This window comes from Pteropus medius, unplaced genomic scaffold, assembly GCF_902729225.1.
Source record: "Pteropus medius unplaced genomic scaffold, Ma_sr-lr_union100, whole genome shotgun sequence".
In the NCBI taxonomy this organism is placed as follows: Eukaryota; Metazoa; Chordata; class Mammalia; order Chiroptera; family Pteropodidae; genus Pteropus; species Pteropus medius.
Genome location: NW_024353517.1, coordinates 6,995,177 through 7,013,154, shown reverse-complemented (window position 1 = coordinate 7,013,154; position 17,978 = coordinate 6,995,177). Strand labels below are relative to the sequence as shown.

The window sequence follows — 17,978 nt, the reverse complement described above, 5'->3', positions numbered from 1 at the left end:
TGCCTTCTCTGGTGCTTCTTCCGATATTCATGCAATTTTGAGATGTCAATTGAACATTTTCCATAAAGTCAGGTAGGGTGTGTACAGAGGAAGATAATCTAGATAATCTAGTCAGGTAGGGTGTGTACAGAGGAAGATAATCTAGAAGAAGATAATCTCAAAAGCACGTGGCCAGTTCTGGGATCAGCAGGGAGTTTGGTGTGGCTACAGTTTATAAACTTCTGACTCTAAGCCAATGCCAATTCTTTCCCTAAGTTTCCCTAGATCCTGCCACTAGAAGCCATCTTTGCAGGCTCTGCATTTCTATGGTACTTTGAATCTAATGTTCTGTACCACATTCTACCTTGTATCATAGTCCTATATATCATGTTTTTCTCTTATACAACATTATGAGCTCCTAGGAATAAGGACTCTGGTTTATTCATATCCCTTCTTCCCCAGAATACCTACTTTGAGAGTAGGCATGCAAGGATATCAATTTAATTGACTTTTATTAAATGATGTGGAAATGTCATGGCATGTGAAGATAATCTGTGGCAAAGCTTCTCCCTACCACGGGGGGGCGGGAAGCCTAATGTGCTTCAAAACCTTCCACAAGTGGATCGATAACTCAGAACTCCAAAGTCTTAATCTGAAAAGAGAGATAATCTCTACAGAAAAAGTCTAGGCAGATGATCCAAGTGAAAATTCCAAAAAACTGAGCATCCAAAGCATTGAGAGTACACACTCAGCTTCAAACTGGAGCTTTTCCATCAGTGGGATGAGCCAAATGAGTGAAGTCTTACGGAGAAAAATAAAAGCATAATTCTCTGGTGTCCCTTGGAGTTACAGAACCATGTCTCTTCATGGTCAAAGTGGTCAAACTCAACAAAATGAATAAAGGAATGAGCATAAAACTCTGGCAATCTCCTGGGCATAGTGGTGATTCCACACAGAAGTCTTCTTTGGGAAATTCCTATCAACTACATGCATGACACATGTTGTTCTTTCCTATTGCCATTCCCTCTTGCTCACCAACCCAGTAGCCAAGAAGACTTTGGTGAAATTGCTACAGACATTAGGAGACCACAGGAATGCCTTCAGGAGGCAAGCCGAAGTCAAAGGTCCATAGCTTAAGCTCTCAGGAATCCTTGTGAGTGTGCGGAGCCAAGGAACAGGAAAGAGGGGAACACCTTGGCTCAGAAGGTATTTATAGGAGAAGAGAAACAGAGGAGCAGGAAAGCCTCCAGCTAGTCCTTTGGAGTCTGGCAGCCATTTCTGTCACATTTCCCATTTCTAGATTTATGCTCATTGCTTAAGTCCTGAGGGTACTGGAATTATTAAATTGCCTCTTTGTTCAACTCTTACAAGAATTTATATCTAAAAACTATTTGACGTGTTGGGACATTTGTTGTGGGAGATGCAGGAACTGAGGCTCAGTTGCATAAGGTCACACGGTGGATAAACCGAGAGACAGAATATAGGTACAGCCCGATCCATCCATCCTCCAATAGTTTGAGTCCTGTAATACTGCCCTCTGTACAGAACAGCGGGCTGTTTATTGCTCCTCCTTTGCCTCTCTCCCTTACTCCAATGCACAGACACACACCCACAAAGTGGGATGAGAAGGCTAGGGAGGGTCCATCACTAGGGGAAGGAACAGTAAGCTTTGATTCCCAAGGCCTAGGGGTGAGACCTTCCTTCGCCTTTTCTCAGGTCTATAACTTGAACTAATCACTTTTCTCCTTAAGCCTCTGCAACTAGGCTAACTGGCCCTCTCGTGCTTTCCTCATAGCCTGAGATGAATCTTCAGTGCTTCCTCTGAAGGAGGTCTGCAAACTGCGAGGTCACGTACAAATTTCAGAAAATGATTGGAGTCCTAACTTCCTTAACTGGATTTTCTTCCTCTTCAAGAAAGGAGTAATATCCATTCTGCAGAAAGGACCCCATGTGTAGAGCTTCGCCCAGGTTGGCCTCAAGCGGCGCTCACTCTCTGGCTGGCACTTGTGTGTGCAGATCTTGGCACCCCGGCGTCTGCGGCCCCGAGCCGGCAGGGCGCGCGCTTAGCACCGGCGAGCGGCTCGCGGAGGTTCGTGCAGCAGGAGGAGCGTGTGAGCTGTGGGCGTCCCTTTAAGAGCGGTCGGCGACCCGGCCTCCGCCTCTCAGTCCTCCGAGCGTCTGCAATCACCTGGAACTCGCAGGGCAGCCAGATCGCGGCGGAGCCGACGATCCAGCCCGCGGAGGTAGGAGAAGGGGCCGGGACACCAGGTACCGGGAGCGGTACGGGAGCGTGGCTGTCCCGCGCCTCTTCGCGGCGGAGGATGCGGGAGCGCATCTGGGTGCAGCTGCCGCCGCTGCTGCTGCTGCCGCTACTGCTGCTACCGCCGCCGCTGTGGGGCGGCCCCCCAGACAGCCCGCGCTCAGAGCTGGAGCCTGAGCCGGGGCCTCTGCAGCCCTTCGACATGCTCTACGCCAGTGGCGTGGCCGCCTACTATAGCGGGGACTACGAACTGGCGGTGCGCGACTTGGAAGCGGCGCTGCGCAGCCACCGGCGCCTGCGGGAGATCCGCGCGCGCTGCGCCCGCCACTGCGCCACGCGCCGCCCGCTCGCGCCCCCAGCTGCCGGCCCGGGGGCCGAACTGCCCTTCTTCCGCGCCTTGCTGGAGCGGGCGCGCTGCTACCGCAGCTGCGAGACCCAGCGCCTCGGGGGACCCGCGTCCCGCCACCGCGTCAGCGAGGATGTGCGCAGCGACTTCCAACGCAGAGTGCCCTACAACTACCTGCAGCGAGCCTACATCAAGGTACCCAGAGCACACACCTAAAGCTTCCTGCGGCTGAAGGTGCTCTTCTGAGCCCTCTCCACTGCTCGTTTCCTTGCCAGATTGTGATTCCTTTAACGTTCCTGTCTCATGTTTGTGCATCTAGATATCTGGTGGCCCAAGCTCTGTAATCAACACTAGATGAACCTGAGCAACTCTTTAGCTCTTTCGACGTCAACTTTTCTCAAAAAGGATTGTATTGATAAGATGTTTAAAGTACCCCCTCAAAACTACTTTCTGAGACTTTGTCAGAGCTGGGTTTAGCATAAGGGCTTCTCCCCCTTTATTCTTGGTCTAGCCTCACCCCCATTTCTCTGCTGTCTCCACACCATTCTCCTATGCGCTAGTCTGCACCTTTTCTCTGAAGTTTAAAAGAAAACATTCTCAAAACAGCGGGATTTAAAGTAGGCTAGTTCTGAAACAAATTTCTCTCTAGTCCCCTGAATCTACAAAAACAAACAAACAAACAAACAAATAAGATCAAAAGTTAAAGAGAAGGAATGCATGGAAGAGGTGAATCTGTGTGAGGGGATCTCACTGAGGCTTCTCGTTTCTGGACTGGATTATTCACCATCAAGTGCCCAGTACTCTCCTTGTTTCATGTTTGTGTATTCAGCTTGCCTGGAGTTAGTGTCAGGAGGTATACGGTATATATTGATATTTCCCCCACACCCACAATTTTGAAGATCTATCTGGATGCTTCATTCAGCAGAGAGAATTCTGCTGTTGTTCCTCACCTTTCTCCACTCTCACTCACCCACGTTGCTCTGAATTTACACCTTTTCCCACTTCTGCCTTTTTTATGTCAATATGTCAATGCCTTTTGTACAGCTGTTGGAGAAGTGACAGCTTTAGGGGTTGAATGTTCATGCCAGTCAGTGGACCAGGCTCCATTTCTGGTTCATACACATCAGGTGCAGATATCCAAATGCCTTTTTTTTTTTTTTTTTGCAGCTCATCACTAAAGGGCTCTGCTCTCCAGATGGTAGGGCTCTTTGGAGATTTGCAGTTGCCAGTGGAGCTCAGGAAATCACAACTGAGACTGTTAACTCCCAGTGTTGTGGCTAAGGTGCTGGACTTCACTAGTGGTATGCCTCACCAGTATTTTGGGCCTGAATCACTTCCAGGATTTGTCTTCTACTTGCTTGTGCCTCCTGACAGATTTGCCAAGGCATTAAATATAAATCTGATTTCTTTTGAATGAGCGGACAGTGTTTGGTGGTTTTACAGAAATTGATCACTGGTAAGCAACTAGGCAGAGAGGGAACCTTGAGTACCTCACAGCTGAAGATATACTAAGCTAGTTCCCAGAGCAGAACATGGGTGGTCCCTGTTGCAAACTTCTCAGGGGTCTCAGATATAAGTAAGGTTGGCAGTCCTGCTGATAGTCTTGTCACACATCTTGGGCACATTTTTTTTTTCTCAGGTCTGGAAAAGGAATGCATATTCATGATTAGTCCTATAAAAATAAGTAGCTATGAGGTAACTCAAAATGTGGGTTTTTTTTGGTTTTTGTTTTTTTGGTTCTGTGATTAAGCTTGCTTCACTGTTTATGCCAACATTTATTTCATTCATTCTCCTGCTCCTGTTCTCTTGGAGGTTAAAGAAGGTAAAGCCGTAGGTTTAACATGCCTCAGGTTTTTGCAGTGAATTCATTAAGGGAGTTAGTCATTCAGGGACACTTCTGTGGTTGAACTACTAGGTGTGGTCTGATGAACCAACAAAGTTTCAAAAGTTCTTTTAAAAATATGTGAATTCATGTAAAAAATTACCAGCAGTGTTTCTGAGAGCAGAGCAAGTCTCGCATCTTCTCCATATTCACCTCTACTCCCATAGGCAAAATTTCTTGGATCCACATAATTATGGGATAAATGTTTTACCCCTACAGAAATTCATTTTAGATGGTTACAGTTTGCAGGAATATTTTTGTGAACATCGAATAAGGTTCATTTTTGTTCCTCTCTCCCCTCCCCCATGAACTCCACAATTTTAGCTCTTGTTTGGCTGCTAGAGAATTGCACACACGTACATCTTTTGAGAGTAAAACAAAACTCTCAAGTAATAACAGTATCCTCAGGCTCTGACAGGTGTGGATCCTAAAGTGTTCATTCCCTGATGGTAGAATGAAGAGTTTCCCTGCATGAGCCAGGGAGTGATTGTGGTCCCTCAAGTTGCTGAATTACTTTTGACATCAGTGTTCCAGTTTGTACTTGAAAAGGATACTCTTGGGCCAGATTGAATTCAATGAGGACTTTGCAGCCACAATTTGAGAACTGTAAATCCTATAATATAGTCAGAACTACCAGGCTTCCTGGAGGTAATGAAGTGGTTATTCTCAGCTGGGGGTTTTACAAACTGGAAGCTCTTGAGACATGCTACTCCTCCCCAAATCTCTAGTATGAGCCCCTGATGCAAGTGGATCCATTATGCTGCTGTGCTGGAAGAGAAGAATTAAAAATTGTGAAATCTGAGCCTCATCCAAATCAATTTCTCATTTCACAGACAAGTAAAGGGAAAGTCAGAGAGGGAAAGGGGCTTGCCCAGTGTCACATGGTTTGATTTGATGAAATGAGCGCGGTACCGGGAGTCAGGACTCTGAGCTCTGCCAACGACTGATGCCTCTGCCTGTACTATGGCCACTGTCCCACAGAACTGCCTCAGGTCCTAGGGAATGCTGTAGTCCCCAGGGCTATCCTTCTGCCAGATTTGGACAGCTCCAGGGATGAGCAGATTCTTGTCCTGCGGGATAGCAGATATGCATTGCATTTATCTTAAGGCCTGCTCTATAGACTCTTAAGACCTGACATATTGGGAATCTGGACTGCTATGAGGCAACAGTTCCACCTGGCTCCTAGCCACACTTTTTTGTTTAAAGGCAGGGTGAGACTCTTCAAACTTTGATTTTTATTATTCAAGATTGTAAGATATAACTCATGATTCATAGCCTGAAACTAAGATAAAGCTTTTATCATAGCATTTTCTGCTGAGAAACCTTCAGTGGTTTCCCCTTACTACCATATAAAGCCCACAAAGTTTAAATACAGCATCCATAGCCTGACTACCCTTAAACCTTACGTGCCCTCTCTCTCCCACTTTGCTACCTTCCAGTCAGAGGGAACTATGGACACTTGGTGATACATGTCTTACACTTTTACAGATCTGGGGTTTGTTTATTCTTCTTTGGGAAGCATAGAGGCTCTGGAATGGGAAAGATCTGGGATTGAACTTCAGCTTCTCAATTTCTAGCTGTGTTAAATTAACACTCTGAGCTTTAGTTGTCCCATCTGCAAAATGGGGAAATAAGACTTACCTGATTGGTTTAGGTTAGGTTTAAGAGAAGATTTATGTAAAGCTCCCAGTACAAGGCCTATTTCTCATTAAAAACTGGAGACACGTTTCTTCTTATTGTTATAATAGATTTTTTTTCCCGTTCTATATGTTGAAATGGTAACTATACTAACATAAATATGCCTATTTCTGTGAGGCCCTCTTTCATTACTTGTGCAACTCCCAACAGCCCATCATTTCTCCCTCCTCTGAATGTCCACAGCAAGGAATTTGTTCCTCTAATATCATGTTTTATTTTTAACCTTGTTTTGGAGAAATTCTTATATTTGCCTATCACTTAGGTGAGCTCCTTGAGATCAAGAACTGTCTTAGTCATTTTTACATTTCCTAAAGTAGGAGTTTCCAGATCTGGGTGATTATTAGGAGGGTGATTATTATTAATCTGAACATTAAAAATATGATTTAAAATTAGAAATTTAGGTTCAGTAGATCTGAGTTAGGTCCTCAGCATCTATTCCCCCTCCCAAATACCTAAAACAGGGGGCAGTAGCAGTAAATGCTCAGCATATGTTTGTTGAATGAATAATAGTTTGGTTCCTCATGCATGAAATGTTGAGAAAGAATTCTGTGTGGCAGCAGGAGGTTGTCTCACACTAGTTATTTTGTTTCCTGGCTGGTCTGTTGTGGGGGGAAAGTTCCAGAACTGTAGATTGTTTGACTTTAGTCTTTTCCAGTTGCAGGTTCTGGCTGGTTTTCTAATTTCTTATTACTTAAAACCATGCTTCAGAAAATCCTTGCTGCATTGTGCTTGCTTTATGTACATCTGTTGAACTTAAACAAATGAAGAGACAGACTTTTTTTTTTCTTACTTGTGCGCTTTATAATCAGGAATACTTTAACAGTATCTGTTTTTCTGCTGCTGTTCCCAGCCATTTAATAGTGTTGTTTATTTATTTATTTTTTACTTAAAACCGCCCCTGCATGTTTTGTTTCTGAGTTGGTGTTTTGCGCCATTTGACCTTTGTTTTTCTTTTCAGGATTGAAAGGGAACAAAATGATATGCAATTAAGTTAGGTGATTCTATCTCCCTCCCAGGGTCATCTCTCTAAACTCTCTTTCTTGACTATAATATATTTTGTAGTGGTTTCTAGAATAGAAAAATAGTAAACTCAAGGAATTTTCTTGCTCTTATTCTGCTTTATAGATTTCTTTCTCTTTCTAGACGAATGCCTTAACAACAAAAATTGAAACCCTAGGCCACAACTTCATGATATAGATCCTATTTGTTTAGGATAAAAACCTTTCCCAAATTCCACATTTAAATCTCTTTTTACCTGTATGTAAACTATGTACATTTTGCTCTTTCCAATTATTTCAGATAAGAGGTTGATTATTTGAAATAGGTGTTCCGAAATCGTCCTACTTGTTATTTCCTCGGGGAATAAGGCTTTCTCCCTCCCTCCTTCAAACTGAGTCTTTTTTGTGCTTGGATCATCAAAATCCCAGAGTCACAATCTTTCTCCCACTCCTTAAGAAGGAAACCTGGGAGATTCTTTGTCTAGCCAGCTTTTCGATCCTGTATGCTAAAGCGTTAGAATCTCAATTGTTTCCTTGTAGGGGGTTGATCATTGGAAGGCCCAGTCAGCTCTTTTTCAGTCATCCATCACAATTACAAACAGTAAGTGCCACAGGGACTTAACATTCAATTAAATGAGGGTAACAACTGCTTACAAGTTTTCTCCTATCTCAATCTGGTGAATCAGGGATTACATTACAGATTTTAATAAAGGAAAGTAATAAACTACTTGTCTCTCTTCACAGATTCCATCTTTGAGAATCAAATGTATTCTGTCACTAATATCATTTGCTCACTGATAAACTCCAAACGGATAGCTCTGTGGAATTCTTTTGGAAATGTTTGATAAAATGTCAGTTTGCTTTATGGGTGGGGTTTGAGAAATTCCGAAAGGTGGGTGGGTTCACCTAAAATGAAAACTCATCAGATTTAGTATAATAATGGTTCTTTTGTATTGCTAAGGAATTGAGTAAACTGTGGATTTCTTAGAATCACATCTTAGCTGGAAGGGACTCCAAGAGAGCATCTTGTTCACCTCTCTCTTCAGGTAAAATAATTGCTTTTGGGCAGTGAAGTAGGGGCAAGACAGAGAAGAGATAAGTGCTGTATTTTGCTCAAGAAATGTAGTCTGGCAAGGGTGAGAGGTAGTAATTATTGTAACTACAAAACTGCTACACAGCTTGAAGGACCCTCTGAGATCATAAAGAAGTCTATCCCTGTCACTTAATAGCTGTTAATAGAGGCCTTAGAGGTTCCATGACGACTCAAGGTGCGTCAGCAAGCAGAGTGTAGTATTGTAACTTGTAGTCCAATGTTCTTTTCAGGCTCTTTGTAGTAGGCATGGCTGCCTCCTGAGGGGCAGTCAGGTGAATCAATGGAGCAGCTGAGACCTACAGTGGACCTGTTGACTTTAGAGACAGGGCAGACACAAGACAGAGCTTCCTGGACTGCCCCACCCACCCTGCATTTTCCTTCACATGATACATAGGCCACTCAGCCAAGAGTCACAGTTGTCTGGTGGAAAATTTTGCATTTCTCATTAGGAAAAAATAATTTCTCCTGTCTTTTTTTCCATTTAGCTTTTCTCTTTCCTTTTATTCATCCCTCTTTTCTGCTGACTTCCTAGCTATGTAATTTCCATTGGATCTTGCCCTTATTTGCCAAATGGCTAGACACACACCTTTAAAAAAATGATTCAGAGTCAGCCTTCATTGTGGTATGCTTTAGTGCCCTATGATTTTCAGTTTTAGAACTGCTGAGGGCTACAGACCATTGTTGGAAGTAGCTGATTTCACTTCGATTACACACCTTTCTGCTTTACTTAATTTCCTATACTTATTTCCCTCTTTCTCCTTCTCCTCCCTCATTCCTTGTCTGATTGGTGATCTACACAGTGAAATTATATCTGAAATGAAGAGAGCTGAGAATATTAAAAGAAGGAAGAGAAATGCAGGTTCTTGTAGAGGCAATATCAGGTTTCTGGTTCTAATACAATGAAGACCATAGTGTGTCTTATTTAATACACAGACATAGACATCCACTTCTTTGAAACTCTTTTTATGACCTTTTTTCCCATATATCTTGTGTAAGACTTGGGCATATGTTGGGGAAGATGCTCCCCTCTCCTCTCAGTTCCCCATCTTTCTGCAACTGCTCCCCGCCACATTCATGGAACATTAGTGTTCCAACGCATTTTATAGATGGAGAAATAAAGTCCAAAGGGAATCAAGTTGTCCACATTTATCCAGCAACGTAGTGAAGAACCAAGTTTAGCATCCAAGAATCCTGAATCCTCCCTCTGTAACTTTGCTGATGACCTCTACTTTTAAGACCCACACTAAAAACACAAACTCCACAAAATTAAAATAAAACATGTAGCATGCCAATTACATTATTTGCTATATGGAATAGACCCTGAAAACAATAGCTACCATCTCCTTATGCAACGTTATTCCTTACAGTCCTATTCTCCCCACTTCTGGAAAAAACTCAGAAATGACGACCTAGTCAATGCTGTGCCTCAATAAACCTAATGAAAATAATAAAGCAAAGAATGTTCTTTGGGAAGAAAATGAAGGAATAAGAGCTAGATAGAGGGAGATCCAAGATGCCAGATTTTTCAGAAGTTCAGGGCTGTCAGAATGATCCTGCTGGAATCCATTATATGCAAATAATGGATTCAGTTTTTTTATGCAAGTAATAGGATGCTGCTGAAGACTGTGGTGTAATTATACTGGAACTCTGGAAAGGAATGGAGAAAAGCAAAAGATATAATAAATACATCCAAAACCAAACCCTAAATCATAGGAAAGTTAATTGAACCGATTTTGATTTATTCTTGCTTGAATGCTAAATTTTTAGCTTTCGTTCTGCCAAGATCAATAGACTTGTATGAAGAAATCAACACATAATTAGGACTACAGATACAGTGAATTACCTTAAAACTAAATTTGGCTGTTTTTAAAAATGATCTCAAATTATAGTATCAAAGACTAATCCAGAAGACTATACTAATTATTTCACCACTGAAGCAAGAGCTATTTTTTAATAATGTTTTTCAGATGGAATCCAGGATCAACAGTCAACATTTGATTTTAGCAAATGCCACTAGAGATAGGGACTTTCACTGTCAATCACTGTTTCTATAGGATTACCGAGGGTTTAGTTACACAGTGCAGTCTGTAGGTTTCAGGTCAGAAGCATTTTAGCCAGAGTTTCTCAGCCTTGACTAATTGATATTTGGAATGAATGATTCCTTGTTGTGGTGGACTGTCCTGTGCATTTCAGGATGGTTAGCAGCATCCCTGGCCTTTATCTACTAGGTAACAATAGCAATACATTCTACCCTGCTCCAAACTGTGACAACAAAAAAATGTCTCTATGTATTGCGGCATATCTCTCGAGGGTCAAAATCATCCCACATTGAGAACCACTAATTTAAACATTTAGCCATAGTTAAGATAATTGGATATTAAGGTTAGACAAGTACAAATCAAGTTTTTGACAATATATGCTAGATGGCAATGTGCCCATTGATGAATCATGATATTTATGAAAAAGTTTGGCAGCAGCTTGATACCTTTTATGAGGGGAAATCCATTGGAAATAGAGTCTCTTTCTCCACGATGCTAATCACCAGGTTCATATCCAATAGCTTGTCCTCCCCTGTGGCTGCACTGATTCAGCTTGTAAGGAAGACCAGAGAATCTGGCTTCTCTCTACTTATTGTCAGAACATGATAGGACAGGTTGCTTTAGCAATGCAAACTAACTCTTTTCAGTTGTGAACTCCAAATTCCAGAATTAATATATTTCTCATTCAACTTGAAAAGTATCCAAACTCAATATTTAAAAGTAATCCACTGCAAAATTTAGTTTTTTGGGGGTTAGCTCTCTATCACATATATTCAAGGAAAACCACTTGACTGAAACCCAAAATACCAACTTATAGAAGACTGGAAAGTGAGAGAAATAAGACAGGTCACAGGAAAGAAGAAATGACATAGAGATATAGAGAGAATGAGAGAGAGAGAGAGAGAGCGAGAGAGAGAAGGAGAGAGAGAGAGAGAGAGAGAGAGAGAGAGAGAGGAAGTGAGAGAGAGAGAAAGAGAGAGAGAGAGAAGTAAGAGAGTGTCAGAGTGTCAGAGTCAGAGGGCGTCTCAGTCTATTCAGGTCGCTATATCAGAATACCATAGGCTAGGTAGCTTAAGAACAACAAACATGTATTTCTCACAGTTCTGAAAGATGGAAGCCAGGATCATGCTGCTGGCAGACTCATTGTCTGGTGAGAGCCCCGCTTCCTAGATAACCATCTTTTGCTGTAACCTCACATGGCTGAAGGGCCCGGAGAACTCTCTGGGGCCTCTTTTATAAGGGCACCAATTCCATTCATGAGGCTTCTGCCTTCATGACCTAATCACCCTCCAAAGGTTTTACCTCCTAATATCATCAACTTCGGGGGGTAGGTTTCAATATATATATATACACACACACACATATATATATATATATATATTTTTTTTTCTCTCCACCCCCCTCAGCAATTTATTTGTGGGCCCACTCCCAGGTCACAGGTCAGATGTGGTCTGACCACAGGCCCCCCCCAGGCCCACGTGAGGGTTCTATGCCCTGGGAATGAGGTTGAGCGGGTCACGTCAGAGGAGGTGCCACCATGCTGCCAGCACATTGGGAAGTTCCAGGGCCCCCTAATCCCCCAGCTACACTTGCTGGCAGTAGGGAGATGGGTTGGGTGGCGGCAGAGTTCCAAGTATCCTAGCACCAGTCTCATCTTCATAAACGAAGGACTGGCAGTACGCTCACACTGGCCCCCGCTTGGGGGAGTGGGGGGTGGACACAAACATTCAGACCATAACAGATTTTATATATAGTGGCAGTTCAGGGATGTTATGTATCAAAGTAATGACATTAGATATGTAAAGGACATAACTTAAAGATTTGTGGTATATGAGAAATGTCATTTAGAAAAAGCTGGTAATTTTTAATTTTTACAAAGAAAAAAAAAGGACTAAAAAAGAAAAAAAAAACATTGGAAGCAGAGATAATGGAAAATTAGTTCAGACTAGAGTATAGGATGTCTTAAGGGGAAATTCGATTGATTATATTCTTTAAAAAGAATGGATACTATTCTGAGGCTTAAAAATCAATATATGGTAATATATGAAATGATACCTCTTAAGGAATTTTACTTTATTGTAGTTATAAAATGTACCACTTCAAAGCTAAGTCCAAATAAATTGTATTTTTAGTGACTTTATGTTTATTAAGGGGCATGATATTTTGCCATTTCAAGTTTTTTTAAACCTGAGGTATAGCTTAACCTTCTCTTTTACAGTTTGGTAAGTTCCTTCTCTTCTTAGTTACTCAGTATCTATCTCTGTGAAAAGATAATAATAAAACTACCTAACTCACAAGGCTGATGTAAGGATAGAATGCAAAAACATTTGTTAAAATCACATACGAGGGATGCATGTACAAAAAAGATGAGGAATGAGGAAGAGGAGGACTTAAAATCCTAATAGAAAACTAAATCATGTACACGAGAATGAACTATGAATGAGCAACAGAAAGAAAATCATTCATCACTTCCCCCAGCTGAAACGTGTTAAACACTTTTCCTATTTTATCAGAATAACTTATTGATTTATTTTTAACACCAAAAGGTAAAAGCATCAAGAAAGTCATTAAACTAATAAAAAGAATCTCTTGTGTGTGCGTTCATGAAGAATCATACAAAAATAAACCATATAGGGTGGTGGTTAGTTAACTTGGAAACTATATTATAGTACCTTCTTGAAACAATTTGTTTGCAAAAGAAATTATAAAGAAGTCTGAAATGGCAAAATGGTATTTCCCTTGACAGATTTTTAAAAATCCCCCAAACCAAACATTCGATGTAGCTATGAGGCATGTTTTATAATTATTAGTAATAATAGATATTATCTATTGATTATAAACATTACTGTTTCAGGTATTATGCTAAAAGCTTTATATAAATTTCCCCAGCAAATTCTCACAACAATCCTAAAATACAGATCTTAGTTAATCTCTATTTTACAACAGGACATTGAAGCTTAAAGGTTAAATAATACGTATGAGATCACACAGCTAGTAAATAAAAGTCAGAATCGGAATCCAGGTTTTTTCTGATGAGAAAACCTGAGTCCTCATTTACTTCTAACAACCTAGGTTTTGACATTAAACAAACCTATACTCACAAAAGTCCAGCCTTTTACTAGTTGTATGGCACAGAAAGCTCACCTATATGAATCTGGATTTCTTATCTGGAAAATAGGGATGATGGTCATACCTACTTCATAGGATTCTCGTGAGAAATTACCAATAATAAAAAAAGATGGTGTCCTCACCTAGGTCAGCAGGATGCAGAAGTGCTTGTTCTGTGCCTCATAATTTCTAGGCAGAGGGCAAACTTGTGAGGGAAACTAAAAGGTAAAATAATAGGCAATTATATCATGATCCACTGAGAAGATAATCACTTGTACAGAAGGTACAGAAAATGTAGGACACACAGAACAAGGACTCGACCTGCTCATTTTGAGCTACTGACTTGAAGTTCAACTCTCTATACCATGGAATGCAGACATATCAGTTCCCTTTCATCATCAGGCTGAAACAAAAATCATCCTCTTAATGAGAACTCAGGACCATGGTTGTTGTTTTTTTTTTTTTCCTGTGTTGAGAAAAGTCCTTTTGCTCTCTTCTCCACTATGTTCTCCAACCCTTTGCTTTCACAATTTCCATGAGATTGTGGCCTCTTAGTATTTTCCAAAAAATGGGACTCTGTTCAAACACATTCCAAACCTTCTCTGTTTCATATTAACAGATAAAATCTCTTCTCACAGACCAACACATCTTGGGAATTTTAAACCCCGTTAAGCCATTTCCCCACCCTGATCTCTAGTACCCAGGGGAGATGGCCTGCATTTGGAAATCAGCAAACCTCTCTTCATCACAGACACCAAAAATGAGGCCTCTTCTTCTATAACAGTCAGGTAATTGGGAGAAGAGCTCAAACAAAAATGTAGAGGGTTTTGAGTCTAGGAATCAAGCTAATTAGGCTCTGTCTCCAGTTCTGTCACTAACATTTCCCTATAGGCCTTGAGGTCTCTATTTAGACAAGGGCAACATTGGACCGGATGATTTATAAGAGCCCTTTTATCTCTGCCAGCCAGAAATTCTAAAATACTTTAGCGGACCAGTACAGAGAGCCAACAATCTATCTATGGGAAAGAAAGATGATGAGGTTATAATGTAATGGAATACAAAGTAGAGTGAAGATAAGCAAGGAAAGGAAGTACTTCCAGTGTATCTGCTGCTAGTCCTTATCTTTGGCCAGCCAATCACTTTAAAGTAAAACTCGCAAGACGATCACAGTAATATCTAATTTGGTGGTACTTTAAGAAGTACAAGATAAACTAGGGTATATTCAGGAAGCATAGAAAGATAGATAAAAGTCTCATAACTATGTTACATAAGAAACGGTTGAAATAGGGATGAGTAGACTAAACAAAAAAAGAGGTTTTAAAAAAAATCATCATTGGAAACAGTTATTGATCTTTATGGCACTGAGGAATTAAAGGGCTAAGACCAAGTAACAGAAGTTGCAGAGAACAAGACCTTGGCTCGAATGCAAAAGACTTTCCTAACACTGACATCTGTTCAAATATAATAAGGAACCCCAAAAGAAGATGTTTGAGCATGAGTTGGACAAATGTTTAACAGGGAGGTTGCATTTAAGATTCAAGCACCAAAGTAAGGTTGAAATAGAGAAGATATAACACATTTTCCATGACCTTATGAAATGAAAATTTGTCTTATACTCTCAGATCTTATGAAATGAAAATCTGTCATATCCACAGATGGTAGATCATGAAACACTTTTTCAATGCAAAAACCCTACAGCTCTTCTCTCTAGCCTGCTTCTTAATTCTGGTTATTGTAATTTTAGACCAGGGTTACCAGCACACTTCCTATAAATAACTTATATAATGCAAAAAAGGAAAGAAAGAAACAGTACCAAGGCCTTAAAACATGCACAGGAACACACACTCATGGAGTATTTAGCAGTAACAATATCCACATGTATGATCTGCATCAGTCTTCTGATTTCTGACTCAAATTTCTCTGAGATAACATCTGAAAAGAATTTAGTTGTGGTAGAGTACCAATGAGAGTTTTAAGCAAAATGTATGACAAATGTTCAGGACATCAGTGCTTAGGAATTGAAAGTGGGTACACTTCTCTTAGCAAGTACATCACGATATGCTCAGAAAATGCGATTTCGTTTACAGTGCCTTTGCAGGGCTGTTCTAATTTGCTTCAATCGTATGCTATCCAGAGGCCGATATGAAAACCTGACCCCGTTGCACATGCTCATTCGATTCTCAAGCATTTTGCCGATGTTCATTCTGGTCATGTGCACATTGGGTTGCTAGGAGATCTGCCCAGGACTTCATATTTAAGAATGTTTAAAGAATATTAAATATTCCTAAATAATATTTGAAGAAGCCCTTTATCTGGCACTTCCTCTCTGAAATTCTTCCCTTATTCTAGTTGGAGAGGAGGAGTGCCTGCCACTCCTGGGGAGGAGGGAGTTGAAAGTCCAGGCTCCCTCCCCTACCAGCTGACCAAAGCTGAGTGTGGGTGTCACATGTTTTTATTCCCTGGTGTTTGGCTGGAGTAGGGCAAGTATCATCACAAACATTTCTGTTTTGCTATGCTTAACTTTCCTGGTACTTTAACTAGAGAAAGCATGCTTTTTAGGGCTTTCATTTTCTCTCTCTCTTTTTTTTTTTGGTCTGCTCTCAGTGGCATTTCCAGGTTGCAGACTTCTCCAGTGTCCAATCTGGGATATATGCAAGAGACAAAAAATCCATTTACCACGACATTCAAATGCTGGGTCCCTAGCCAGTCTACGTTCTTCTTGCCACCTTTCAGAGTCTTCTTGTGTTTACCTGTTGTAGTTTGTCCAGCATTTTTAGTTGTACTTAAGGGGAGGTAGGGGAAAAATGAGTTTACTCCACCTTGTTCAGAACCAGAAATTTTCATACGGACTCTTTAAATAATATTTAAATTACGATGATGATGAATACAAATGGAGTGGATTTGATCTCAAAACTCTGGTTTAACTTTGTTACCAGTGTTTCAGTGCAAAAAAATTGCAGAAAACCTTTCTGATCGCTAATACAAATTTCTAGTCAACTTTCATCACCACTAAATTAAACCTAAGTAGATCAACTGGACATGTGAAGTTGTTAAGAGTATTCTTTTCTAATCCTGCTTTAGAGGTGTAAAATATCCCAGCACTTCTGCTGAATTGCCACGAGTCTGCTCTTTTACTTGTTTATAGGTCCATAGAGAAGACCTCTCTGGAACACTGTGATTTAACTTTTCATAAGTAAATGAATAGTTGATCATCCTGGTCCATATTCCCAATAGGATAGTTAGGAAAGATTTACCTACTATATTATATATGGGAAACCAATTTAGGTAGGATTTAGAATTTAAAAAAAAATTCTCCTAAGTAATGAATCCCTTTTCTTTTTCTCATTGTCCCAGGATAAACCTACTTTCCAGGTTATTATGTGTGAGTCTTTGACCTAAACAGTCACACATGGCCTACTTAATTAAGTCTTTGCACTTGGTAGGAACTAAATATGTTTGTCGAATTTGAATCATTACTTCTGCGGCATGAGTTTGTCCCTATGATTCTCCTTATAATTAGGCATTTAAATGCCATTCCGTGCACTTGATCATAATTTCTAAAGACAGCTCTTTTATGGGGGTACCAACTTTATAAGTCAATGTAAGATTATTAATATGAAGTTGGGTGGGATACATTGAAAACAGTATTTGAATAAGGGATTAGGAAACTGTGACATTAATTTTGACTATGCCACTACCTCTGGCTTTATGATCATGGCCCTTTCTTGGCCTTAATATCTTTATTTATAAAATGAGGTGATTGTAATATATAATCTTAAAAGTCTCTATTAGCTTTAATGTATTTTAATGTTTGGCATATTTCCTTTTATAAAGTTATTAAATGTTACTAAACTGAAACTCAGCAATTGAATTTTTTACTCCTCAGTTTGGTCTTAAATCCTAGTATCTTACCTACAGCATTAAAATATCTGATATGTTAGATACTAAAGTGATAGGTTTAGGCAATATAAAATACAAAATATATTGGAGGGGAAAGCCAAATGGGCAAGCCCTTTGTGGTCACAGAAATAGTCTTTTGTAGCAGATTCATTGTCCTGAATTTGTTGATCGCATCACTTAATTCAAAAATTGTATCTCTCTTCTCTACTTTCAGTGTTAGAAAAAGTGTTGTATTTGCTACACAGATGTGAAGACTCCCTCTAAAATGATGTAAGCTAATGGTTGATTGAATTGTATTCAAAATTTTCATTATTTCCTGTAATGCTAAATCAATATCAGGATATAAGTTATTAACAATGGCTGTTCTCTGTGAATAAAGCACTGTATGTATTGGCATTCAGTTGAGACCTCTCATTTGAAATGCACTTTTTTTTTTAATGCTCTGTTACCTATTTTGATTTCAGCACATTTTGTTCAATACACCTATGTTCTGATTTACACAAAATCATGAATTAAGCCAGAAAACTAAAGTCTTTTCCATGATGCCTGGGCTTTTAGTGATAAGCAAGAAGTTATTTCCCACTTCTCCCTTGTATATATACCAGTTGTCCAGATATAGTTCTTCTCTATTAGTTTATCCAACTATAAAGCAAAATATCATTATATCTAAATATG

General features: G+C 40.2%; 1 protein-coding gene across 2 annotated transcripts in view; it reads left to right on the top strand.

Moving 5' to 3' along the window:
* The first annotated feature begins 1,220 nt into the window (after positions 1 to 1,220).
* P3H2 (prolyl 3-hydroxylase 2) overlaps positions 1,221 to 17,978 on the top strand; it is a 137,729-nt gene continuing 120,971 nt past the window's right edge. The window contains exons 1-2 of one of the 2 annotated variants that reach the window (XM_039850728.1): positions 1,221 to 1,463; positions 1,894 to 2,780. In XM_039850728.1, coding sequence (XP_039706662.1) covers positions 2,301 to 2,780 — 480 coding nt within the window. In that variant the 5' untranslated portion in view covers positions 1,221 to 1,463; positions 1,894 to 2,300. Of the gene's footprint in view, positions 1,464 to 1,893; positions 2,781 to 17,978 lie in introns of those variants that run through there. The other variant, XM_039850729.1, reaches the window with a different exon arrangement.